Consider the following 27,162-nt stretch of genomic DNA (forward strand, 5'->3'; position numbering starts at 1 on the left):
TCTGTCATCCTGTGTCTCGGTTCAACAAACTAAAATGTGCTTCACAGAGCAAAGAGCAGCGGTGGTTGTGGTGGTGATGTTGGTGGCGGTGGGCTGTACAGGGTAGCGGCGAGCCCTGGGCCTCATTAGTCCTATCAGTGGACGGCCTTGTTAGCCATAACAAGTAGCCGGCTGACAGCTCCATTCAGCCGCCGCTCCCCCACAAGAGAAGTGACAGCTTTAACTATGGCGGAGAGCACCGCCGATTTACGAGCCGCGCCCGTGCTCTCTTAACCAGATTAGTTCTTTTTACATTAACAGAGGAAAAGTAGGGCAGATGTCTGTATGACTGGTTGTAAATTTGATAATGACCGCCATGTTAATCCCCCACCCCCCTCCCTCCCTCTCTCTCTCCTCCTTCCTCCCTCCTCTCCTCATACATGTCCTCGCACGGCAAGTCCAGGCTGGGACCTGGCTGGTAACAGGATTACCAATGAGGGAACCCCCTTGTGTGTGTGTGTGTGTGTGTGTGTGTGTGTGTGTGTGTGTGTGTGTGTGTGTGCGTGTGTGTGTGTGTGTGTGCGTGTGTGCGTGTGTGCGTGTGTGCGTGTGTGCGTGTGTGTGTGTGTGTGTGTGTGTCTTGGACCAGGGAAAACAAAGCTAATTGTAGTAGGTGGTGGCTGGTTGGAGGAGTAACATGAAAAGAGGCCTAATGTGGGAAAAGAGACATCAGGACCAAATTTCTCAGAAGCTAAATCTCAGATTTCGTGATGTCTCCTGTAACAACAAGTTTTTTCTTCTTTTCTGAATGTAGAATTACTTAATTTCCCGACTCTTATTTGTTGCAGTCGAGCGCTTTACAGATGATTTTAGAGAGCGGCGAGACTCTTCTTCCACTCGTCAAAAGAGTGTGATCTTCTACCTTTATTATATCTGTATATATTGAACACACACGTGCAGATGTTTTTTTTGTGTGTGGTTGCGAAGTCATTAAATAGAGACTAATATTTCTTTTTTTATTCTTACATTAGAGATGCTTTTATCCAGCAACACTAACCAAAAAATAAACAAACAAAAAAAAAAACAATGGAGAAAAACAGTTTTTTTTTTTCCAGCAACATGTCACCCAACAAAAACAAATCAAGCTGTTTGTCGGATATGTTGATATCCTTTCAGATTTAATGTCATTTATCAGCATGTTAAGATTCCGACTCTGATCTCTCCTCGCTCAGTTCTGGATTAGCTCTTGTTTTTCTCCTCCTGTTAAATCTCGTTCTGCAGAGAAATCCACTTTGAACACGGCTTTACTCTCTTTAGGTTGCAGAAGTATTTTTGCAGTGTTGTTGCTCTTGATTTTGTTTTTTTCGGGGACTGTCCAGCCCCCCACACACACACACACACACACCCCCCACCCTCCATCCCTCCACCCCTCCCACCCTGTGTTGGAGGTCTCCCCTTTTCCTCTCCATTAGCTGATCGGTGGTGTTGTATTTGGGTGGCCGGGGCTGGTACCTGCACCCACTGCCTCCCCACCCCCCACCTCTCTTTACCCCTTCCTGCCCCCTTGCCTGATACGATCTAAACTGATGTCCTGCCGGTGCCTTTTTTCCCAGAATCCCTCAGACTGGTCGGAGCGGTGGCGGTGTCGCCGTGCGCCGAGCCTTTTCTTCATCACCTATTAAAATCAAAGCCCCCGTCGTTTGGCGAGGACCGCTGGGATCTTGGCTTTAATTAAATTACATTATTGTTAACGTCAGCTTTGCCGAGGCCGGCTCTGTCGCGTGCACTTTGCCCTCCTCCTCCTCCTCCTCCTCCTTCTCGGCTCACCTCCTGACAGACATATAGAGGAGGGAGGAGGAGGAGGAGAGGAGGAGGAGGAGGATCACACATACATGCAGTAATGTATTCTAATGTTCCCCTCCTCTCCTCCCATTGATTTGAATTTTTAAAACGATGGAAGCGGGGAGTCATGTTATGCAGGGAATATGTTCACAGTGAATATTCAATTAGCCCGCTCGTATTTTGTATACATAAATGTAACGCTGTGACGGCGGCCGCTAATATGTAGTGAAGGGCCCTTGCATGAAGCTACATGTAATATGATCCGCCATGAAATGTTTGCGTTTGATAACAGACGTACGTTATGAATAAACATGTGAATATGTGCGACTGGAGCTCAGATGCTAATTCTCATAGAGAATAAACAACATGACAGTTTTCAAGTGGTTTTTTATTTTTATTTTTTCTGGATTTGTTGTTTAATCCTCAAACTTTGCCGTCATTGATTATGGTATGTTTGATTTAGATTGTATCTTCTCTCTCCTGCTTCTTTACGCATATTATTATTTTTTTATTTTGATCTGTTTTGGTCAGAACATAAACGAATCAGACTCCTGGAAACGTCTCACCCTCTGAGCCCCTCGCCTCCATTGTGAATAGAGCAGCCGAGCGTCACTAACGTGGCTCTATTCACTGGTTTGCAGGCCGCACGAATACACACACACACTCTCTCACACACACACACACACTTCCTCCTGTCTCGTCCGTCCCTCTGTATCCACCACTGTCGTCCTGTTGCTCTGCTGAAGCCGGTGGATGTTCAGACTCCTGCAGGTCACTCACGTTTTAAATGCTGAAGAACCGGAACAGTTTTCGTCGGGTTGCAGAAGATCTGGCAAATATCCTGTATGTGCAGCATTATTGAACTTTTGCATTGGGGCGACCCACCACACAGGCTCATGGGCCCATCATTCCCTCTACTCTCTCTCCCTGAATTTCCTGTCTTCCACTGTTAGTCAGTGAGCAGTTATACAGTTGTCACCCAGGCTTGGCTTGCAGCCATGTGGTAACTCAACCGTCCAACAAACACACAGATATACAGTTTATTATCATATTAGACTCAGAAAACCAGAATATATTCACATTTGAGGAGCAGGAACTGATGACTTTTGTGCATTTTTTATTTATTTATTCTTTTAGCTTAAAGCGATTAAGTAATTATCAAAATTGTTGCAGATTAATTTCCTGTCACTCAGCTAATAGATTAATCAGCTAATTGTCTCAGCATGCAGTTTCCAAGTTATCAGGTACACCGATACAACAGCTACCACTGGGCGACCCGGCGGCTGGCTGGTGAGGGCGAGCACCACAGGGGCTCATGGGTCCCGAGCAGCCAAGTCCCTCGTTGGCCTCCCGACCTTTCCTCTACTCTCCCTCTGCATTTCCTGTCCGTCTTGCTCTATCACGTAAAGGAATAAAATGACCCCATAAAAACAAACTTTGTACCTTCGTAAAGAGGTGTGTCAGAGTGGAGACAGGTGCAGCAGGTCCAAGGGCGATTAATTGTAAATTAGACTGTTGAAATAAAAGCAAAGCCGTCGCAGAATCAGCTCAGAGCCTTTCAGATAATAAACGCTGAGTTGACAGAGACATTATCTTTCTTTTTCTTTCTTTTTTTTTAAACACCACAAGATGCTAATTGTTTCTAAACTTTCGGCCTCTAGTGACCATTTAAGCGAATTAGCAGCGCCCCCCCCCCCCCCCCCCCCCCCGTCAGTGAAAGGGTCACTCCTCGTCCAATTACTGGCTCCACCTCGTTAACTCTTTCACTGCCCGGCTGCTGCCATTTTTTTTTTTTTTTTTTTTTTTTTAACATGAGCTTAATTACACTAATGAGCTTAAGCATGAGCTCTCTCATCCCAAACTGTAGGCTCAACAGCGATTTAAAGACGTTTCAATTTGTATTTGACACTAATTAATTTTTTTTTTTTGCTGCTGCTGCTGCTGCTGTTGAGTGAAGAAGAAGCGACGCGTCCTTCAGGCCTGGTTTTGTCTCGTCTCAGTCGGCAGCGGGTGTGAATGTTTTTTACGTTAATAAAAAATGCACCGCAGTGTTTTTCTTGTGACTTCCTGTGGCTGAGAAGAAGCTCAAAAATCAGACACTTTATACAGATGTTTTGGAAATGCGGTCACAGTTAGAACGAGTCTGTTCTCTCTTTCTCTCTTTACGTCTGGTGATTTGAGCAGATGTCTTCTTTAAGGATTCTGCTGAATGTTTGCGTTTTCCCTCCGACAGTCCGGAGGTTGAATCCTTCGCAACATCCTCACAACTGGAGCCCGAGTATCCCATGAATAAATTACAGCGTTTCATAATTGATTGAGAGAAAAGATTGCAGATGTGACAATAGCTGGCAAAAACGGCGCAGCGGCTAATTGAGAACATTCTTGAAGGGCTTCCAGATGTTGTTGTCATCTCTCTCTCTCTCTCTCTCTCTCTCTCTGTGTCCCACTTCACGAAATATCCACAGTGTTTTTAAGGCTCTTCCTGCAGAATCCAGTATTCAGACTTTTGAGCGACTCGTTTTCGCCGTGGCTCATTTGTCTCACCTCGTCCGCACGCCGCCGGACGCCGCTCGGGACAATTTTACCGCCTATTTTATCAATATGTCATTTATCATTATAATAGATGTATCTGATGTTAATGATGATAGTTTATAAAACAGCTTATTAACCTTAATGACAGTGTGATCTTTTACAATTGATAGGTTGTCTCACCTTCAATTATACTGAGTAATGATGATACAGATTTAATTAATGCTTAAGTGCTGTAATGGCTTTTTTCATGGCTGTTCAGCAGCTCGTCAGAGCAGCTCCGCCGGTTTTTTTCCTTTTTTAATTGTTTGTTGTTTATTTATGTTGGTGTTGGTTGGAGCCACCACAGAAACATAGGTGAATTAAACCGGAGCGTCCTGCGATTGATAAAAACTTCATCAGATAAAAATATAAAGCTGCTGAACTCCCAGAAACACAAAGCTGTCATGGAAGTGGAGTAACAAGAAAAGAAAAGAAAGAAAGAAAACAAGAAGAATCTGTGTTCGTGCGTCGTCCCTTTGCTTCTCCGCGGTCCGTCTGTCTATGTATCTGTGTCTCAGAGTGAATGCCTCGAAAGCGGCGTTCAATCACACTGTTTGGGAGCACAGATGCACATTCAGTCCTGTGTTCTCTGCAGTCTTAATAGTGTTAACCCGTCAGCTGTCCCCAAACTGAGGACACAAGCATCTCCAGTGTTTTCGCCGCTAAGCCGGATTTTCACTCTTTTTCTCGCCGAGCAAGTAGCCAACACAATTTCCACTCTCTTCTGCTCGTCTTCCACTGAAAGTCCTCCTCCTCCTCTTCCTCCTCTTCTTCCCTCTCTGTATGGAGGCTGCATGAAAATATCTTCTTTTTTTTTTTGAAGCGGCTCCAGATGTGGTTTTTATTTATTCTCCCTTATTTCAAAAATTAGGTTTTAGTCACAGGAAGCAAAAGGTTTGTTAATCACACTTTATTTAGACGGGGATAAGGGTTTTTAAAATAAAGATTTCAACCTCACAGTTTAAACTTCAGGAGAAACTTCAGGTTCATAGACTTTTACTGCATGTGAATCTGAAGCAAAAAGGGTTTTTAAATGTGGCTTTTAAATGTTCCAGAAGATTTTGTATAAACCTGTTGTACGTATATAGGACTGGGAGTGAAATCGAATAGTTTTTTAGTTTGTTGCACTGAATATGAAAAACTGTTCAGTACTGAAACTTATTCAGATTAGTTTCGCTTATTCTTTGATCAGATATTTCCTGATTTAAATCAAATTTGAAACAGATTTATCTTTAGATTCATGTTTCAACAACATTTTTGGGTTAACAGAAAGTGTTCGTTCATTTTTGTAATTTTACGACGAAAACTCTGGTATTTTATCGGCACCGGTATGAAAACATTTGTCTCACGCGACAAAACTTCAGCTTTACCCAAAATACTTCACCTACTTTCCCTCATCTGGTTTATTCCACGCCATCAACTTCCCCTCCTCCCCCCTCCTGCCTCTCTCTCCTCCACTGTACATCTTTTCCTCCCTTCTCTCTCTCTCTCTCTCTCTCACGGCCTTTGTCTGCTGCCTCAGTGTGTGTGACTTTGTCCTCCTCTGCGTCTTTCACACTCCCTCTCTGTCTCCATCCCTCTCTGTCCGTTCACATCGGGACGAGGGGCGCTGGGCGCCTCTGACAGTGCTCCTAATTAAGACGTAAAACTGTGGGCAGCAGGTTTCTGAAGGTTACACTGTCTATACCGCAGGAAGTGATAAAGAATGGAGTCACTGATGACATGTGACGTTTTCACCGGGGATGATGCAAACCGCTGCTAATGAAGCCGGGGCTAGGGAGGAGAGAGCGGAGGGGACAGGGGGCCTGTGTGTGTGTGTGTGTGTGTGTGTGTGTGTGTGTGTGTGTGTGTGTGTGTGTGTGTGTGTGTGTGTGTGTGTGTGTGTGTGTGTGCGTGCGTGCGTGCGTGCGTGCGTGCGTGCGTGCGTGCGTGTGCGTGTGCGTGCAGCGTTTGCTCCAGAGGCCTCTGGGATTTCAGGGCAGAATATTTGAGTCAATTAGACAGATCGAGTACGTGAGAGTTGCTGCCCTGCACTTACACTGATAAGTGCGTTTTCTCATCCAGTGTGTCTGATAGTCCTGCTGTCCACTGCTCACATGATGTAAGATCATCCCTGTGGCCGGATCATAATTCAATATTAATTATAGATTGATATTCAGTGGGATCTAAGAAGGTTTTGTGATATGAATTCTTTATTATTCAAATCCTTGATTTTAAGTAAATTTGTCAAAGAAGTTGCAAAAGAAAATATATATATATATTGCAAAGTAAATGTGTGAAAAAACACATTTACTTCCCTTTTTAGGAATATTAACATTTATATATTTATATATTTTAACTGATATAAGATAGAAACTTGGCAAAGTTATGACTTGAATCAGGAAATACATGGTGGTGACCTGACAAAGCATTTCATAGAAAGTGTTTTTGTTGTCGGTACTGAAGCGCAAGTATCGTGTTGCCACGGGTGTTAAGTTTCAACGTACTTACTTCGCATATTAATTTGGAGCCCGTGTTAATCACTGTGTTTTTGCAACATCAGAAGAGTCACGAGTGTAGTCCAGGTGTGACGCTACACCACCACGATATCAATGGCAGGTTCTTATTAGATGTTTCGGTATTGTCCAACATGTTGCAGATGTTGTCCTCATCAGTTAAATCTGATGACTAGTTTTTTCTTTGTTTTTTTTGTTTTTTTAAATCTTTTATTTTGATAATTTTATTTGATAATTTCATCTGTAAAATATCAGAACAATAAAAAAATGTGTCCCGTCCAGGTGTGACACCACATCTGTCAAGTCAAATGAAAGTGAAATCGCCGTGCCGCATGGTCAGAACAGAGACACTTGTTGTCAGTCTGTTTCCTGTTGCAAACGTTCAGATGTAAGACACACCTGTTGTCACTCCGTGTTGTTACTTTTATTTTATTTTTTAAGGTGTACTTTTTTGGAGGGAAAAGCATTTGTTTTGTCATAATTGTTTCAAATAGATAAAGATGACATTAAGCTGGTATCCGACCAGATGCTTCATCGGTGTCATTCTCCGCCGTCACTGTATGGACTGTGTGTGTGTGTGTGTGTGTGTGTGTGTGTGTGTGTGTGTGTGTGTGTGTGTGTGTGGTGGAGGTCTGAGCATGTGCGGTGAACGTATGAAACCTGCACGCTGTAAAATATAAAAGCTGAAGCGTCAAGCTGCATCTTCCAGCAGAGACTTGAAAGAGAAATGGAAGTGAAAAGCTAATGCATAAAACATGACAGCTGGCTTTTTTTTGTTGTTGTTGTTGTTGTTTTTCTTCAATTGAAATAATCTTGACACGCCGCTTATTAGCATGCATGTACAACAACAGTACAGCTTGACTCCCCCAAAAAACTTGGAAACTTGCACACGAAAAATGTCTCGGGGGGGGGGGGGGGGGTCGCTGCAACATCATATGTGGTTCCTCCTGGTGAAAATATCCTCTGAGACTCGCAGTATGCATGCTGTAAGGAAATTACATGGCCACCAACCTCGCCGTTAGGAAAACAGCAGTGATATTAGCCTTTTTAATACCGTGTAATAGAGAACGGAGCTGCTCCACGCCGCTGAATAATTACACTTAATACTGAGTGTTTGAGATGAGGCCTCGGGCAACCGTGGATGTCTGTAGTCTCCAGCATATGCAAATAAATTAACATAATGCAGATCGCGCTCAGATTTCTGCTCATGGCAGCGGCGGGGGCCACGAGTGGAAACGAGTGTTGACCTGCTCAACTCAACAGCGCGATCAGAGTCGCTGCGGCATCACAAATTTCTCTCTCACGTGTGGAAGTCGACAGCTGGACATTTTGAGACTGATTAATAAATGATAAGACGCTGTTTTTGTTTTGCCGTCACAAGAAAAACTACAGCATTAGTGGTTTGTTGATGCCAAAAACAACCTGTGTTTACATTTATGTGAAAAGGATCTCTAGCGTTAGCGCTGTTAGCATCACAAAACCAGTTGAGGTGCACCTGTGCTGGACCTGGGAAAAGTGGGAATGGTGATTTTTTTGCTTTACATTTTCACTGGAAAACTAAATATGAAAGTGACGGTGATGTGATTTTTGTCAGAACAAGCATTTTTCCTTTACATCTGCAGAATATGATTTTTCGTCCGCGACATCTCTGTAGCACCACAATGCTTCATTTATAACGATATTTTGTGACATGGTCTACCTGTTATTGAAAAACTTTCGATAAAATTGAGATAATATTTCACTTAATTGTTGCAACATTATAACCACACATGTCCGGTTTGGCTGCACCCATGCATCTTTTTTTTTTTTTCTCAAGCTCGCCTGGAAGTTTGTTTGAAAGAGAAAATCTGTTCTATAAACCTCACCTTGTACCAAGCACAATGCCTTGTAGTTAGTGTGTGTACATCTGCACACTGACATCCAGCGAGGCCCATCGGAGGCGGCGATCTGCCAAGAGCAGTGCAGCAACGTTCTTCTGTCGACTCCACGAAGACGCGTCGGAAAAGTGAGAAACTGACTCATTTGCATTTATTCGAAACTAGGAAGTCAAAGTGAGAAAGACTTTTCATCTCCTGAGAAAAATCACATGGCGGTGAGTTTGATGCGTTGAGCTGACGCCGATCTGGACGAGACCCAAGCTTGAATGTTGAAGGACAGGAAGTAGTAATACCAGCTCTTCTGTGAGTGGTGCAGAAAGATGTGAGTGAAGAATGAAGCTTCACACGAGGAGATACAAACAAAAAGCTTTTATATTTTCACAGAAACACGTTGTTAGCAGCAACTTACATACTTACTTATATATGTGTGTAAATTTATAACGTATATAATAATGTATTTATCCAACATTCATCCAAGTTCTCAGTGTGCTAATTAGTTTGAAATATTCTTTTACAATATAAGAAAACAGTGCCTGCAGTATTAGTTCAGGATGAACTGGAGGATAAATGTGTGCAGTGGGACTTGAACAGCGGATGTCAGTGTGTACATGCAGTGCAGTTTTCTACCCGCCGCCCCTAAGCTGGTAAATCTCAGCCTCAAACACGACGGCGGAGCAGCAGCTCGCTCGATCTTCACACGAGTTCATTGGTGTGAGCGTCTGAGCCCAATGTGAACTGTATCCCAAATGTGACACACTGGCTCTGGCCATATGCAAGCTTTTCATCCCTCCTCCCTCTGCTCATACTTGGTGTTGTGGGTACACGAGTCATGACTGTTGGCTGTGGCAACACTCTGACTCACATAACCCCTCACAAAAGATCGGGCCAAGCTCCTTCAGCCCAGGCCAAGCCAGGCCGTCTCTGCGTTAGACTCTAATTGATTTGATGGACTCGTCTACTGTTCACACCCCTTTCCCAAACAAACAGTCTGCCCAAGATTTGTCTCCATTGAGACCAAGAGGCAGTGCCCGCCCTCCCCTCACAAGGCAACACTCAGCGGCCGCCGGCCTGCCAAACTTGTTAATTTCACTGCCGGGCCCTGGGGGGAAGGTTTGAGCGTGCTGTGCGACGATTCCTCATTCTGCAAATCAAGGCTCCCACCCACAACCCCCCACCCACCACGCCATTCTTCTACCAACTCCCAGGTCAACCAGAGTTGACTCAAGTTCACTGTCTTTTTGTCACAATCTTCGCCAAGTGCAGCCTTTTTAAAAAGCAGATGCACCACAGAGGAACACAGCAGTTGTTATTATCCAGATTGATTGAGGTGTAGCCGAACTCCAAGACCTCGGCTAAATGTGGCACCCTGTGGCTTTTCCTAAAGGTACACTCCCTGATTTTGAAATGAGTGTAACGCAACACAGATTTGTCTCAAAGCATGAACAAAGAGCTGGGAAGAAGTGAAAGGATTTAGAGGATAAATCTCCAAACAATCTCAGAGTCCTTTTCTTTTTTTTTTCCAGTTGTTTTTGCAATTCAAGCACACATCATTTTCACCCTGCACTCAGACTGTAGGTTCCTATGAGGGTTTTTAGTCTCAAGAAAAAAGTCCCTCTGATATCTGTTTGCCTTCATATTGCAAGAGCTGTGTATGTTGAAGAGAAACAGGACAGATGTTGTTCGATGGTTCTTGGAAATGAGACATACAGTTGCACCCTGCGTGTCTGATGCATTTGAAAACAAACTACGGAGGGAATGATGGGAATTTTAAAAAAATGCGCTTATGAGACGCTTTCAAGCTGCCAACGAGGAAAAGAGCGTTTATCTGGTGTCCTCGTTGCGACGCTCGTGCCTGCAGAATGTAAGAGATGATGATGACGATGACGTGATAAAGGTCACGGGCACGCTCTCACCCCAAAGGTGACTCAGCAGCTGAAGTGAGAAAGGCTCCATAAGACGAGGACACGGGAGGTTCGGTGCGTCAGGGGTAGTGGACGACGCATTGAGCAGGAAACGATGAGTAAATGACCGGTGACGGAAGAGAGCGAGAGTCGAGTTATTTTAATCAAAAAACTGTAGCAGCGGCCTGTTGATTTCTTTCACCTTCTCCATTCTTTTTATTTTTATATTTTTGTGTGTGTGCGTTGACTAACAAAGCTCCAAATAGCAAAGTGACAATGAATGTGGTGGATCATAGCAGCCGAAGAGCCAGATACGTCTACGCAGACAGTTATTGGCCAACGTGTATATGCGCAATTACTTGAAACAACAGTACAGTGAAATCTCACATTTGGTGTCCTGCAGGTTTCCTTTACCTCATGCATCATGGGAAACATGGCTGAGTAGTCACAGGACGCTCTCTTGAGGTATTAATAAGGTTATTGAATCAAGGATGTAAGGAAGACGTAAAGCAGACACATGCAAGTCACACATGTGATTGAACCACAGACAGATTATATCATCTTCATATGGTTCTGCTGAAAGATGATAAACAATAACATTTGATTACTGCCCAGTCCTGAACTGAACTCGAACTTGAGATAATCCAGCTTCACCTCACAGCATCAGACCTGAACGTTAACACTTTTCCCTGCGTCAGAATGCAGCAGCCGACGTCCAGAGAAAACCTAAAGACTTAAATGTCTGTTTCACCTTTGTCTCGTGTGTTGATTTATCATGTTTCATTGGTTCTTTAATCATGTTTTGTGTGAGGTTTTGTGTGTGTGTGTGTGTGTGTGTGTGTGTGTGTGTGTGTGTGTGTGTGGTAAAAGGCCTGTTGTTGGTCCAGCCAGTGTGTGTATCAGCGCTCATGACTTCATGCTCAGGTCACATTAGCCCAGTTCTCACAGTGCTGATAAAAAGGACACATAAACGCCTCCCTGTAGCTCCCTGTAGTCAGCGTAGCTTCAGGCTCCTTCACGCTGTTATATTTCCAGCATCGCTGGCCGATGATCACGTTATTTACTGCTTGTATTAACATGCGGCTTGATAAGCATATTTTCCTCAGTAGAGCTAACAAGATGCTTTATCACCGAGCTTTTCCACCCGCTGTCGCTGTCGCAGGACTCCGCCGCTCGCTCGCTCGTATTTCCACCCTGTTAGTTTACAGCCTCGTAAATAACAACTTTTCTCCGCTGGAGATTTAAAGCTGGAGTTTTTGCTGTAAAATCAGATTTAACTTTGAACATGAAGACAGATTTTGGTGGTGAGTTATGATCCCAGAAGCTTTGGTGTAAATCAGCCGTGAGCTCTGCTAAATAAGCAGAACACCTCCGGAAAATACAGCAACAACAAGACAGTTAATATTTTTTAACTTTATTTAAACTTTGTGCTTTTTTTTTAGACAAGAGACAAAGGTATCATCATGTTGTGGGTCAAAACAATTAATATAATTATGGAATTATGCAAATTTTTAAGCTGAAATATTTTCACAATATAGATATAGTTCAGAAAGAATGTCATTTTCAAGATCTTTCACACTGATTTCATTTATATTTCACATCAGAAATGAAAAGAAACATCAGTTTATGGCAGAATAAGAATGGACAGGTTTTCCTGATTATCAGAATTCAAAAATAACAAAGAATAAAACCATAAATATCCAAAATGAGGCTAACTAACTGATTAAAATATTTTAAAATGACTTAACTTCTCTGTCTGTCGGAGCCAAACTCTGATATGGCAGCTACAGATGTTCACGCACTGGCAAGAATAAAATCAAAACTGAAAATTGCCAGAGAAACTAATAATAAATAACTAATTCATCAGCCCGCAACGCAATTATCTCCTCTGTGCCTTTGATTAGACACAATTCCCCATTAATGCTGTTGTTTTACCTTTTTGTGTGATTGTAGTTAATCATGTCAACGGTGGGAAAGCGGCGCATGTTTTCTGGCAGTTCACGTCGGCGCGTCATTAGCTGCAAATCTGCGTCTTTAATTTGTTGATTAACTCTTAAAAGAGAAACGAGGGGCTGTGATCTCTCTCTGGCTAATTGCATCTGAAGGATCAATGATTCAATAATGATTCAAATACGAGATGTTGCATTTTTAGATTTGGGAAACAGAATTTTTTTTTTTTTTTTACAGAATTGTAAAAAAAATAAATAAATAAATATCTGAATAATAATTGAAAATTAAACTCAGTTGAACAATTAAAAAACTTAAGAAATCAGAATCACACACATAAATAAACCGACTCTTCCTCCTCCTTTTTTTTTCTCTTCTTATTCTCGCTCTTGCTCCAGATTCAGTTCAGGTCGCCTTCCCTTTCACCTCTCAGCCGGGCGCTGTGCCAAAACCATTTCCTCCTGCATTAGCCTCATCAGGGACTTTAATATGTGCCACCCTGTAGGAGAGGAGCCGCCCTGGCACGTGCACAACACACACACACACACACACACGTACACAAACATACCGCCCCGTCTTGACAGCTCACTCCAATTATTGGCCCTTCCCTGTCGCATGGCCTGCATCTCCTGCTCAGAGCAGATCGCATGTGACCCTGTCCAGCATGCCGCTGGTGGAGGGGGAAGAGGGGGAACCACGCAGGGAACAGGAGTAGTAACACACACACACACACACACACACACACACACACACACACACGCACATTTACACACATTGAAGGGACACTTTCCAAAAAAAAAATTGAGGCCAATCAAAGAGTTTCATTCCAAAATGAAAACATATCTCCTCGCTCTGACAAAAAAACACGACTGGCATCAAAGTAAAGCACATTGCAGCTAATGAGTCATCTTAAGACCTTTGTTTACAAATAGGTTTGTGAAGATTGAATCATCTGTGTTTTTAAAATATTGACAGATTAATTTAAGGCGACAAAGTTTAGCCCAAATGGATATTTAGCATATTTATATCTTTAACACTTAAACTAGAAAAAATAAATAAAAACCTGACTGGTTGTCTGAAGGTGCAGACAGAAGCTGCTCATATAAAAGGTCCTCTTACCAAAACAATGTATTAATTATGTAAACTATAATTAAATCCTGGTTGCAGTGGTGAGAGAAAACCAGTGGCTCCATTTTACCGAAGAGTAAATTCAAAATTAGTAAAAAGCTGAAGTGGATTTTTCTCTAAAGACAAAATTTCTAGTGCATTTTTAGTTTTCTTCACTTGATTTTCTTCATATGTTTTTACATGTATGTCGATTTTCTTTTGCCGCTCATATGAGAAGCTGATATTCCAGTGTCGATGTCGACAATCCTTCTTCTTCTTCTATTTTAAGTTTAAGTTGATCCATATTTGAATCATCAGAGGGCGTTTTAAGCATCTAAAAAAAACCCAGAGGTTACGAGCAGCGTGGAGGTTCATTCCTTTTAACATAAAAACAAGAGAAACAAATGTGTTGGTGACATATTAAAGGGGCAAATATTCCACTCACTTTACTTAAAGATGCTTGTTGATGGGGCCGCGACCTGGAGACGTGATGTGAGCTTATGTTTCTGGTTTGCGGTTCGTTCTGAGCGTTCGTGGCGTCTCTCCTGGGCTCTCTCTCTCTCTTTCTCTCTCTCTCTCTCTCTCTCTCTCTCTCTCTCTCTCTTTGTCTCTCTGTGGGAGGGCAGTCTGTGGCGGCGACGACGACGCCTGATTTAAAAGTACAGATGAGCCCGGTGGCTCTTTGCGGACGCTGATACACTGTGGCACCCAGAGGAAAAAATTAACAAACGGCCCTCCTCTCTATCTGTGGTGTTACGTTCACAGCGCTCGCTCAGAAGGGTTGCACATGTTCCTGCAGATCTGACACTCAACAGCTGCGCGGTGGTGGTGGAATACAGCTGCTTCATCTCAGTGTCTTCCTTGTTTCATCTTTGTAATGTTGGAGTTGTTTCGTGATGAATGCTGCCGATGCATTGTGGAGCGTTTTTCATAGTTTTTCTGTTGCCAAGCAGCGCCTGATAAAACTTTTTTTTTATCTATATAATACTGCTCTTGCAGAATTCTCAAATGTCACGCTACGATTTTCCCATTCCAATCTGCCCACCTTTCTGCTTTTCCACTCGGCTTTGAATGCCCGCGTTCATTTTTAGAAACCACACAGAAGGCTGCGAAAAAAAGGCTCAAACTTAAGGTGTCGCGACCCTTCAGAAGTACCGAAACTTTTCATCAAAAGAACACGCAGCTCCGAACAGGTTTTCAGCGGCCTCTCGGCTCCGCCAAAAGCTGTGACTAGTTCTTCCTACAAGCATCTGTTTAGCACTACTAGCTAAAAAAGAGACAGGAGTGTTTTTGTGAATGCATTGCACAACAAATGTTCAAATCTGCAGCATGTGGGCATCACGTGGGAAATGGAGGGAAAGATTTGGGTGATAAAAAAATATCTGTCGCCTGGCGGGTCATGGGCTATCAGCTGGCTCGTACGCGTCGTACAAAAGCGTCATTGTACCAGGAGAAGGTGCGGCCTATAAGACTGGCTCTTCCTTGACAGACTGAGTATCTCAGTTCATTAGCTGTAAACCCAGTTGTCTGACTGGAGTGGGCTGACTTGGAGGACGCCTGTCTAAATCACTTCAGCACATATCAGCCCAAGAACAATCTCTCCTCTGTCTGATCCTCCTTGGCACCGCTCCACGCCGATCCTCCCACGATCTCCCTCTCTTATGATTATTTTATCATTTTAAATTCTTTATGCCGCATTGCCGTGGCATCGGCCCCGCTAGAGCAGAGCGGCGCGTTGGCCATACAGTACATTCACACTACAGTTATTTGGACGGCGCTCCGGTGTGGCTCTGTCCCGGTCCCTCGGTTGGATTCTGCGCGTCCATTAGTGCCATCTGTGCCTTCCTGCACCGTCTGTGAGCGCCCCGTCGACGCCAAAACGATTGGCATTTCTCTGGAACAACCAGAGGGACGGTGCCCAGAGCTTTTAGCTGCCAATGATGTGCGCTTACTCTGACAAAACCAGAGAGGGTGGGGGTACAGGAGAGGGGGTGGTGGGGTGACGGGAGCAAGCAGGAGGCCCAGGCAGGAAACAGCTGCACCTACAGTACTGTGGCATCCGTGTTCAAGCTTCAGGAGATACCACTTATCCCTGCTACAACAGGCAGCTGATGCAGAGTCAGAAGCTGTGCCGTGGTTTGCATTTCACACGTTTAGCTGGCAGGATCACGCTCAACGACGGGGCTGCACGGGCGAACAGGTACCGGTCCACAAACGCTTTATAAGTAAACAGGAAGTTGTAACTTCAACAACAACAAAAAAAGAGAAAAGCAGAAATGCTAAGCTAACAGTGGCACGATGGTTCAGACTAAACGACCAGGCCTTTTCTCTTCACCGTCTCTCTTCTCTCTGTCAGTAAAAGATCCTCCTTGTCTGCAGGACGCAGGAGCCAGTGATTCTCTGACAGTCTGCAGACCATATGCTGCCGCCCGCTAGCTTATCTTTTTACTGCAAGCTGTCGCTCGCACCCTCTCTGCTCTCGGGGTCAGTCAAGTAGCTTTACCCATCATCCTCCACTTTATTCACACTGACGCTCGCCATTGGAAGCAGTGTAGTTGTTTTATTGGTCTTGAATAACATGGAATATCACAATAGTGATGTTGCTGGGAGTTCACTAACTTGTTCAGGAAAGTTTAGTTGAACTTTTCGACACATGTACGGCTGAGCGTCAAACTATTACAAATAATAGTCAATCATATCACCTATAGGCAATTTGACAGGGTGAAGACGGGATGATCTGACTATGAATAACATCAAAGAACGCCGAACAGCAGCGCCACCTAGAGTCCGTTTGAGACAGAAAATGCTGCACAGAGCGCAGCAAGGTTTCATAAAACACATTATATGTCCAGAAGTACAGTCTTACGCAGTTTTGGTCCGAACAACAGTAGCGACTTCAGGTAACACAAGAAAGTATGTGAACGGTCACTGTTGTGTTCTCCTTGTTTGCATGAGGTCCTCTGGTTTAAGTGACGTTTCAGACAATAGTCGTCCCCCAGCTCTGTGGCAACAGTTGTTGTTTGTCCATGTCCATAACGACAAGGGTTTCTTAGTTGGGAGTGGACCACAGACTGTGCACCAGGCCCTTCACAGAGGAGTAGAGGCCGATTACAGCAGCAGATCTGGAACAAGGTGTTCAGAAATCATGCATGTGTTTTAATGTCCAGGTGTCCACATGCTTTACCTACATAGGTATAAATGCTTCCTCGCCATGTGGCCTTGTTCATATGTAAATGTGGAGGCATTTACGACATGGGTGTCTTGTATTTCAACTTCTTCTCCATCATCTTCAAGTATATGTGCTAAACTTCACAGTAGTGTGAGGAGTTTTGTTTGTTTTGTTTTTTTTATGTTGTCCTCCCATGTACCTTATGTGCCTGTATAATCTTTATTCATCTCTTTACAATGAGAAGAAATGCCTGAGTTGTCAGCAAGCATCATGTATTTGGCCGAGTCTCAGGTGGCTCTGATTTCCCAGCAGGCCAGATGGCAGCGCTGTGTGGGCAGTAGTGTGTGTGCGTTCTGTGTGTGTGTGTGTGTGTGTGTGTGTGTGTGTGTGTGTGTGTGTGTGTGTGTGTGTGTGTGTGTGTGTGTGGACGAGGGGCTGCGAGGAAGAGGGCCAGCAGCCTCGTGGAGGGAGGATTGCTCACACCCTGGCTCTCTCCTCTGTCCCCGTGCAGCTGTGCTTCTCCGTCCAACTTGAACTTTTAATTTGTTCAATATGTGGCAGAGAACACGGAGTGAAGCAGAACACATGTCTGGTGGCTGAGGCCCGACAGGCAGGGCCTCGACGGGGAGGACGACACTGCGTTGTGGAGTTGTGTTTTTTAACTCGGCCGCTCCGCCAGGGACGAGGACCGTGGGTTCGATAAAGGAACGCTTCGCACTTTCCTGGTGGATTTCACCAACACGGATCAGATCAAACCACCAGCTCCAGCTCCAAATGTTTGCCTTTAATCGATCGTCTATACAGTCAGGAGATGGACAGGATATAAAGTGGTGGCAGCTTCTCTCCTTCATTCCTACACAGACTAAAGTTCAGTTATTCCTTTACTCTTCTCGGGGAAGTTGCTCGTTTTCCTCCCCTATCCCAAAAATGCAGCAGTTTCTTTTGAAGTTTAAATTATCTCAAGTGTTAGTTTAAAGTGAAACGAATCAAATCAGAGCTAAACTGAGATAAGCCCTAATCAGTATAAGCGCTTTAACTACATCCTTGGCTGGGTGTGAAGTCCGGGTGTGAAGTCCGGGCCTCCCCTTCGTCCACAGTTGACCAGTTTAAACCTGGAGAGCAACTGGGAGCCGGTTCCACAAAACACCTTGAGTGAAGATTTGCCTTAAAGTTTGAGTTGAGGTTTCCTGACAATAAAAACAGTTGCACAAAACACCCCTTAAGTTTTCCTTATCTTGGTCTCACACTTAAGGAATCACTTAAAGGTTAAGGTACCTCTGAGTTCATGGCAGTAAGTGAAGGAAATGAACACATCCCCGGAAGAGTCGGCCCTTAAAATGTTTTTAAAGGTAAAAAGGTTAAGAGATTCTGTGCAACACCCTGAAGTAACTCCCCCCAGCTCACACCTGCCCAGGTAGAGCCGGAGCAGCAAGTATACACACACGCATCGCCGTGCGTGGTACAAAGTGTAAGACGCGTGACAGCATGTGTGTGTGAACACTTATTAACATTTTGTCAGAACAACAGACGAGCGTTGGAATAATGTGAGGAGTGTTGCGGTGGTCCTGTCCTGTTGCTGTTGGATTAACTAAGCCTCAGATTAACTAAGCTACTGTATAGCTGCAAAGCTCTAATGTGGGGAGGGGGAAAAAAAAAGTGTCTGTTCTGGTGATAAAATCTTTCAAAGCCCGAAGCTTATCACTGCAAAATAAGCATCTTGCAACTGGATTACAATTCTCATGCTTGCAAGTGTTTTCACACTACAGTCCAGATGGGAGATTCGTTCTGTAACCTAAATAGACGCTTCTTTTCGTGCATCTTTTTTTTTTTTTCCTTCGTCGTTGTTGTTGTTTTTATGTCCTCGATATTGTAAATGTGACAAACTATACAATCGATTAATACAACGAGCCAGTACAAACATTTGGAAGGGAGCGAACTCGTCATCAGCTGTGTTTATTCTCTGTTATTTGTCTCTCGAAAAAAATCATCGTGGAGATTCATTTGAAACTTGTTCCGAGCAGGCGTCGCGAAGCTGCGAGCACATGGCAACTTCTTTTTAAATTGTACTTTTGTTTAACTGATAAATGATCGACATCTGCTCGATTATTGAATAAATCAGCGACAGGACGTTATTGACTCAGATCCCAGCAGCCAACACTGTGACCTACGACGTTTCTGAACGTGTCGGTGTTGTGATGTTGAGGGTGGACTGACAGTTTGGGAGCCAACCACCACCACCCCACCCCCCCGAGATGCAGTACCTGCTCACAAAACATGACTAATGTTCTCTGTGACTTTCTCTGGAGCCGCAACTGGACACGTCCGAACGAAACATTTCAAATGCTTCACGTTTAATCTTAAACAGTATCCATGTCAATAATAATCGAGTCATCGTTCATGTAATTCTTGAATAAGTGAATGATTGTTTGCAGGTGCAACCAGCTGTGTGAGTGTGGTTGACTTTGGAAGTGATTGCAGTGTGCACAGCGTCGGCCAGCACATGCTGCGGTTGTGAGACGAGTTTACACAACCTCTCCACCTTTTCTTGACTCGAGCCAACTTTTTCCAAGTCCCTTCATGACTTAAAGGTTCCATGTTGTGTAAAGGTAGATGTCCATGTGTTTTATATTATAAAGCAGGTCCAGGTTCTATATTAATACTGTGAAAGTATCAAAGTGTGCAAACTACGAACAACATGTGCACAGCCTGTAATTAAAAACTGAGCCTCAGAACGAGTCGTCAGGACTTCCTGAACTTTGTGATGTCACAACAAAGCATTCACCGCTCTCAACCATGCCCCCAAGCCCCGTCCACCCGGATACCACCAAAGAGAGGCTCAGAGCCTCCTCTCTTCTGATTGGCTCATAGACCTGTTGTTACTAGAGCTCCAGAGAGAAGTCTGAGAGAGGAGATGTAAAAATACACTGAGATGGTTTTTGGTTCTTAAAACCACAAATCTTCTTATGGCTCAACACTTCAAATAAACCACAGAAGAAGAGGAAAATTAAACATCCCTTTTCACATTCCCCAAAATGCAGAGTATAAAAAAAGTGTATTAAAGTTTGGGAGCCAGATAGTAACCAGTTGTTCAGTTTAGGGTGCGAGCACTGCGAGAGATGACAATCAATCAAACACACACACACACACACACACACACACACACACACACACACACACAGTCTCCACTTCCCTCCTGGAGCTCTGCCGCAAGTTACAAGCCAACAGTCCAAGTGACAAACATGTTGTCACTGGGCAAACGTGGACCTCTGCAGCTCCTGTCAACATGCGGCGAGGGGCCCCGGCTAACACCGACCTTAAGACACGACTCCGAGAGGGAAGGAGCACTCAACGCCACCAAAGTGACCACTTCACGTGCTCACACCAAACGCTCCCTCAGTTTAAAGCGACTGCGCAGCCTTTTTTCACAAAATCTGCAGAACCTCGATTTTTGGAAGTGAACGCGGCGAGAATCGCGTTTTCGAGTTCGTCGTACTAATTTTTGATTGATGGATTGACTGATTGAAATTAGTAAATAATTAAAATTTGTTCTTATTTCTTGATATTTTATAGATTCCAATATGAATCATGAACCTTAATGATGAACAGATTTTAAAGTTATTATCCACATTCGATATGCGCGCTGCGTCTCTCAGGTGTGTGAGCGGCCGATTGTGTCGATATATTTACGTTTATTTCCATAGAAAGCTGATGGAGTGTCTGTAATGAACCTTATTAATCAAAGTCTTCATTTGGAGGTTGATGCCTCTCTCTCTCTCTGACCCCCACCTCACCCCCCACCTCCCCACCCCTCCTCTTGTCTCTTTACCTCTCCATCTCGCCACCTGACTCATCCGTCTATCCGCAGTCACGCTCACGTCTGTCTGATGAGATTTCAGTGACATTCCATGCTGACATATTCAGACTATTGTTCTGCCGCTCCGGGTGGCACAGGTGGGCCTCCGTCTCTCCAACATGGCCCAGTTACAAGGCGGCGCTCCCTGCCAAGTCAGGCCCGGCTCATCCGGGGAACAGGGGAGCTGGAATGGGTTTGACCGTATTGTGCTGCACCTGCTTCGCTCTCGCACCAGATCCCCCTTGCTTCGCCCCGCCATTCTGCCGCTGCAGAGAGCGCTCCTTCCCCTCGTCGAGCCCCCGCCCCCCCCACACATCCCTCCACCGCGCCGTAAAACCCGCAAAATCCACTGAACTCAGCCGCTCTGATGGCCGCGGCCAAAACAGCATCTGATGTGCCTTATTTGTTGACTGTGTGAGATTAGTTGCAGAGGGTACACGTCGAGGGGCTTACCATGCAGAAATGGAGAGAAGCCCCCACTCCTCCACCAAACAACCACCAGCCCTGCCAAATAATGAGAAATGGAAGATTCTCCAGCTTGTCTAAAGCCCTCGTCACAGTCGGCCCGTGCACACTCCTGCTCCCGAGCCAGACTGTAATGCAGATACTGTAAGAGCTGCGGCACCAGAGGAACCGGCTGCTGAGTTCCTGCGTTCAGCTCGGGCAGCTCACCGGCCCGGGCCAACGTGTAGCAGCCTCCGTGGGAAGCCGCCACCTGGACGGTGTGAGGCCTGCACGTGTTGTGCACGTTTTAATGCTAATTCAGTTCAGCTCCTCAAATCAAATTCTGTGCTAATTCAGAACTTTCCAGACACAAATTTCTCCTCCCACATCTGAAAATTCAAATCGGATCAATTGACGAGTCTGATTTTCCCTCTGTGCACGAATGTAGCTTCTTTCCAGAAGCGTTTCCCAACCACTGCCAGAACACTCACTTCCTGCCAAACAAAAAAACAAAAAACAAACACACACAGATTGACCAATCAATAAAAAGATCACAACAACTCAACACAGCAGCTGAGTAGTCGACTCAGAGCGGCTAACAGCTACAAACACAGTGAACATAGTGTTCATGTGAAGTCCCCTGTTGGGCGATGATGATGGTGATGATGATGAGGATGAAGCTAAATGTTCCTTTTTATTGCATCAAGGTCTGCGTCATTACTATGACAACCAAAGTGTAGTAAATGCTCCTCAGAGATCAGGCCTGGACAATAAGAAACTAATCACAGTGGGAATCCACAGAAACCAGATGACTGGGACGTTTGACTGTTTTGAGTTTTAGTCCGTTAAAGGTTCATTCTGTGAGTGTGAGAGTGTGTGTGTGTGTGTGTGTGTGTGTGTGTGTGTGTGTGTGTGTTTGACCTGCCTCTGTGGCGGGAGTTCAGCCTGAAGAGGCGACACAGGGAGAGGACAGGCCGAGACGACAGCACGTAGAGTTTATTTATTTATTTGTGTGCTCAGCTGTGGAAATCGACCCGTTGAGAGTTATTTATTTCAGTTTCACTGGGACTTTGGATGGAAATAATTTTGGATATGAGGATGAGCCTTCATCTCCTCTCTGGCAGAGCGCAGCCACAGAGATGCTTTCCCCGTGTTTGTCACGTGCAGCTGCAAAACGCCAGTTGGAAATTCTGTCATACGTCTACGTGGCCGAGTTAACGCGGTTCCTTTAACTGTTGAACCTGCGTGGCGGCTCGGAGCCAGAAGGTCCCGGGTTCCAAGCCAGTTGGAGGATCATGTTTTTGGAGTATTTACCCATGATTCTGCGCTTTCCCTCTCACCCCCGGAGGACGTTTGTGTGAAGTCCCCGTCAGAGCAGAGGCATTGTGGGAAAACATGTTGCTGCTGAGCAGTTTTCCACTCCTTTGAGTTTCTATTCACTTTCATTACATCAGACCGATATGACTTGGAGCGTGAGAAAATGTGTGTGAGGTTTTTCTGTCATGATTTGGGTGAACCTGTCCTCCTGCTGCTCCTGCTGCTCCTGCTGCTGCTGCCCTCACACATGGAGGTAGTCCCTGTTCGCTGAACTGTAGCTGCTCTCTGCTCCTTAGACTCGCCAGCTAACTACCTGTATGATGTTTCAGAAACACAGAGTGAGCACATGTAAACACACACACATAGAGAGAGAGAGAGGGAGAGAGAGAGAGGCAGAGCTGTGTGCGAGTGTGAGGTTGGAGGCCGGCTGGCTGCTGGGGATTCGCTGTGCGAGAGCTCCCTCTTGGTGCCAGTCGGCCTACTGTTGGTGAACAGGCTGCTGCTGTGCTGAGAGGCTCAGACAGCTGCTTCAACACCCAAACACACACACACACACACACACAACACACACACACACACACAAACACACACACACAGATGCACGTTGGGTATCAGACGTGCACAGGAAGACTTTGCTGAAATGTTTTTGTCAGAAAGGTGGAGAGGGAGCAGAGACGCTGCTGCTGCTTCACCAGTTGATGCTTCTTTGTTTGATCGAAGCTGAGAAATAATTTTCTCCTGAATGAATTTATCTTGTTTGTTTTTTTATTTGTTTTATATGTGTCATATAATATTATCTCCTTCAGTTTGTTTACGTTTTTTAATTTTATCTTTATTTCTTTTTTTCTTTTTTTTTAAATATTTGAACAGAAATAACTGTTATCAAGTCAAGTATAAAATAATAGTTTCTAAAAATGTATGAAAATTAGATTACAGGGAAAAATACAAACTGCAGTCGAACACGAGGTTGATGTTCATGATGAAAGTTTTTAACGTCTCTCTCCTCTGTGTCGTTTTCAGGGTCGGTGTATTAATTTCAACCGTGTGCAGCATCAGTAGAAGAGAAGGACTACTGTGTGAAAACCAGCATGTGCTGATCGCTGTGGACGAGACAAGAAGAGAAGAATTTCAGGTTTTTTGTTTTTTGTGAGATGTGTAATCCTGCAGCTAAAACCACTATCTGTTCACGCTGCTTCACTCGATGCATAAAATTTCTCCTCTGGTTCTCTGCTTGCAGACCTTTGAGGCACACAGGGTGAGATGTTAATATTAACTTATTTACTACCTTTTCTTTCAACCGAGTCCCTCCCCCTCTTTTATTTTGTTTGTTTTTTTGTTTGTTTTTTTAATAAGGAAAGTAAAAGCAGAAGCTCGGGCGCCCCAGACCTCAGCGCTCAGACTCAGTTAGCTTTCCGTGCTCACCAAAGACTTAACATATTCTGACCATATTGTGCCTTCTGTGAAAAACCAAATTTCACGGACACAGACGGAAGCTATCTAAAGAAAAAAAAAAAAAAAAACATGGAGGAAAAATGGGGGCTGTTTGCCTTTGGCGTGGAAGTCGGAATAATCCCAGTGGGCCTCACAAGTGCAGAAGCAATGTCTCATCGCGAATCCTCTCCAACTTCAGCAGAGCTGGATGCCTGGCGGCTGCCCTCTGACTGGCTTATCTTGTCATTTTAACACTGAGAAGTGCACACGCATGACAAATTGTAGACAGGATGCCCCAAGGTATTGGAAGGCATCAAGACTTTGCCCTTTAGTTTTGTAATTTTTTTTTTTTTTTTTTTTTTCTGAAGACACCTTCTTTTCATTATGCGCCCGGGACAAGGAAATTAATAGAGCGTTATTCGACCGCAGGACAGCCTCCTGACCAGGATGATCTCCAGCAAGGTTTGAGGGATTGATGCCTTTAAGACCTTGACATGGCGCTTGGTGTTTTTTGCCCCTGTTTTCAGCACAGTCTGCTCTCTGCTCAGCAAGGCGTAGCACATCACTGCCCATAAACAGGCCCATCAGTTAAGACTTTTAAGATATAGATCCAGCTGCCCCGACGCCCCTCTGCCCACCGCCTCAAATCCTCCGAGGGGGGCTCCCCGGCCGCGTCACAACTCACTAGTTCTCTCGGCGCCAGAATATCAAAGTTTAATTAAAATAATTAAAGGCAACAGCAAGCAGCAGCCTGTGAAGACTTGGCTGTCTCTTTTTTATGCCTTTTGACATTGAATGACCTATTACCGCGTTATTCACAGGAAAAAAAAGGAGGACACCGCGCCGCGGTGACGGTGCGCCACGTCCAAAACGCAAACCCAAAGCAACGGATGCGATGGACGGATAAGTATTGTTCATTTCCAGAAATTATGCTTACCCCCCCACCCCCTACCCCAAATCCCTCACCCCAAAAAGCAGAGGATATATATTTATATATATTGTGGATTTCTCAAGCGCGCTGTCATGACGCCAATCCCAAATGATGTTAGTGTGAGCGGAAACACTGTGGGGGAGGAAAAGGGGGCAGCAGCTGAAGAAAAAGGCTCGAATGATCCAGTCACTTCGGATACCGTACTTCAGATGCGAAATGGATATTCGAGTCGAAACCTGACAAAGCGCGCCGGCTTTGACGGGAAGCGGTATAGACAATGACCAGTGGCTGGGTCAGTGGGATGTCTCTGTGCAAGCAGGGAAGCTTATCAAATGACACTAAAAATAAGTTCAACAACCATCAAGTTTGAGGGGAAATGGGTGAGCGTCTCACATTCACGGTGGGCATCAGCGCGTGCACGAGAGGCAGGGCGGCGCGCCACACGGCGGTCTAATTATTCCTTTGTTTCCTCCTCGTCCCGATCGGAGGGACATAAATAATTCCAAATCAAATCCTCGGGGGGTGCACTGGTATTTATGTCCGACTTAAACACTTTTAGCCTCTTGCATAATTTTGCAGGCTGATATTTAATAGGCTCATCAGCCTCTTGCTGGTGGACGAGGATGTTTTAGATCTTGTCGTCTTTATGTTACAACCAGGAGCACAGGAATGTTATTAACCCGAACTAATGAGATATTTACGCAGCAGTCACAACACAAGTCTCCCTGCTAACAACACGTCACACGTCCCCACTGTGTCCTCGCCACACGCCGTCACACACCGTGCTATTATTCATTTTACAACCTGCTGTTGTAGATAAATTTTTTTATTTTAAAAAGATCATTTTTTTAATTTGTTGCTTTTTGTAAATTGATGATTTTTGTTTTTCTGCACTTGTTAAATGAAGTCAATTTTTAAACCATTTATTCAGTTCAGCCACGTTTTTCAACTTTTAACAGTTTAAATGCAACTTAAATTAAAAAGTCGTCACAATTGTTGATATCCCTTCGTGTCATTTTGCTCAACATTTCAGCCAAAGTGTAGCTTTAATGTGATTTGCATGCACTACTTCCTGCTCAGTACGTCGCTGTCGGCTCTTTTCATGTGCGACATTTGTAATTTATCATTTTATTATCTTTATGATTGTACAGTTTTTAACCTTTTTTTATATTCACGTAGCACCTTTACAGTCCAGGTTCGAGTCACACAAGCTGCACATGTGTGTGAGTTGCAACCGAAATATCAAAAAATATCTTTCTATGCAAAAGCTTTTTTCTTTTTTTTTATGAGTTTTACACTGTTTTTTTTTTTAGAAAAATGATTCCTGTTACTGTTTTACACTGCAGTCTGTTGTGTCAAATATACATTCAATGAAAAGTGAACCATGTTGTTGTGTTTTCTTTCTCTCTCTCTCTTTCTTTTTAACACGTGTGTGCTGGTAGGGGTGGACACGCTGAAGGCCATCTTTAATTGGGCCCTTACAGATTTATAGGGCCCGACAGGGAACGTGATTATACAGAGTGTGTGTGGACAGAGGAGTGGACAGTGTGCAGCCTCTCCCCCTGTGAAGTCAGTCACCGGAGGCACCGCACACACACACACACACACACACACACACACACACACACACACACACAGAATCCCTCCAAGGTTTTCAACGCCCCAAAAATGAGGTCTTGCATTTAGTAAAAATATGCGCTCATACACCTTCTGCTTTGTCCACATTTGCATGCTGTGACAAGATGCCAGCTGAGGTGTGTGTGTGTGTGTGTGTGTGTGTGTGTGTGTGTGTGTGTGTGTGTGTGTTTGGGTCAGCTGTGTGTGTTGACATACAGTAACCCCTCCTCCATGTTGGAAGAGAGAGCGAATGCGATGTCTCTTTGTTTGATGTTACGACGTCACAAATATCAGACTTTCATCATTTTAAACTCTCATCAAATGTTATTTAGTAAAATCAGATTTTCTGTCACTAAAAGTCTGAAGAATCATCTTGCGTTGTTCGGACACAGTCGTGTTTTATTGAATAGATTCATGTGAATAATAAAGGAATAAACTGAGCAGGAAGAGACAGATGATCAGACCTGCTGGAGTTTAGTTTCCAAAATTACACCTTTTTTTTTTTTTTTTATTTCACATGGTTTAACATTCATTCTGCTAAAACCTCTTTTCTGAAAACTGTAGAAAAAAATCAGTCAGATTCACATGCGGCAAAATACACAGGCTCCTGAGTAAAATAAAACTGATACTTGTGAATTACAATAATTACAAGTGGTTAAAAGTCAAACTTAAAATATTTGT

The 27,162-nt window shown here is 44.2% G+C and overlaps 1 protein-coding gene across 1 annotated transcript in view; it reads left to right on the forward strand.

Annotated features, from left to right (window-relative positions):
- The window catches only part of antxr2a (ANTXR cell adhesion molecule 2a), a 73,354-nt gene extending 47,114 nt beyond the window's left edge, over positions 1–26,240 (forward strand). Inside the window, exon 17 of the mRNA XM_056376404.1 lies at positions 23,523–26,240. Coding sequence (XP_056232379.1) covers positions 23,523–23,561 — 39 coding nt within the window. The 3' untranslated portion in view covers positions 23,562–26,240. The remainder of the gene's footprint in view (positions 1–23,522) is intronic.
- The last annotated feature ends 922 nt before the right edge of the window (positions 26,241–27,162 follow it).

The sequence above is a fragment of the Seriola aureovittata genome, chromosome 5 (assembly GCF_021018895.1).
Source record: "Seriola aureovittata isolate HTS-2021-v1 ecotype China chromosome 5, ASM2101889v1, whole genome shotgun sequence".
NCBI lineage: Eukaryota > Metazoa > Chordata > Actinopteri > Carangiformes > Carangidae > Seriola > Seriola aureovittata.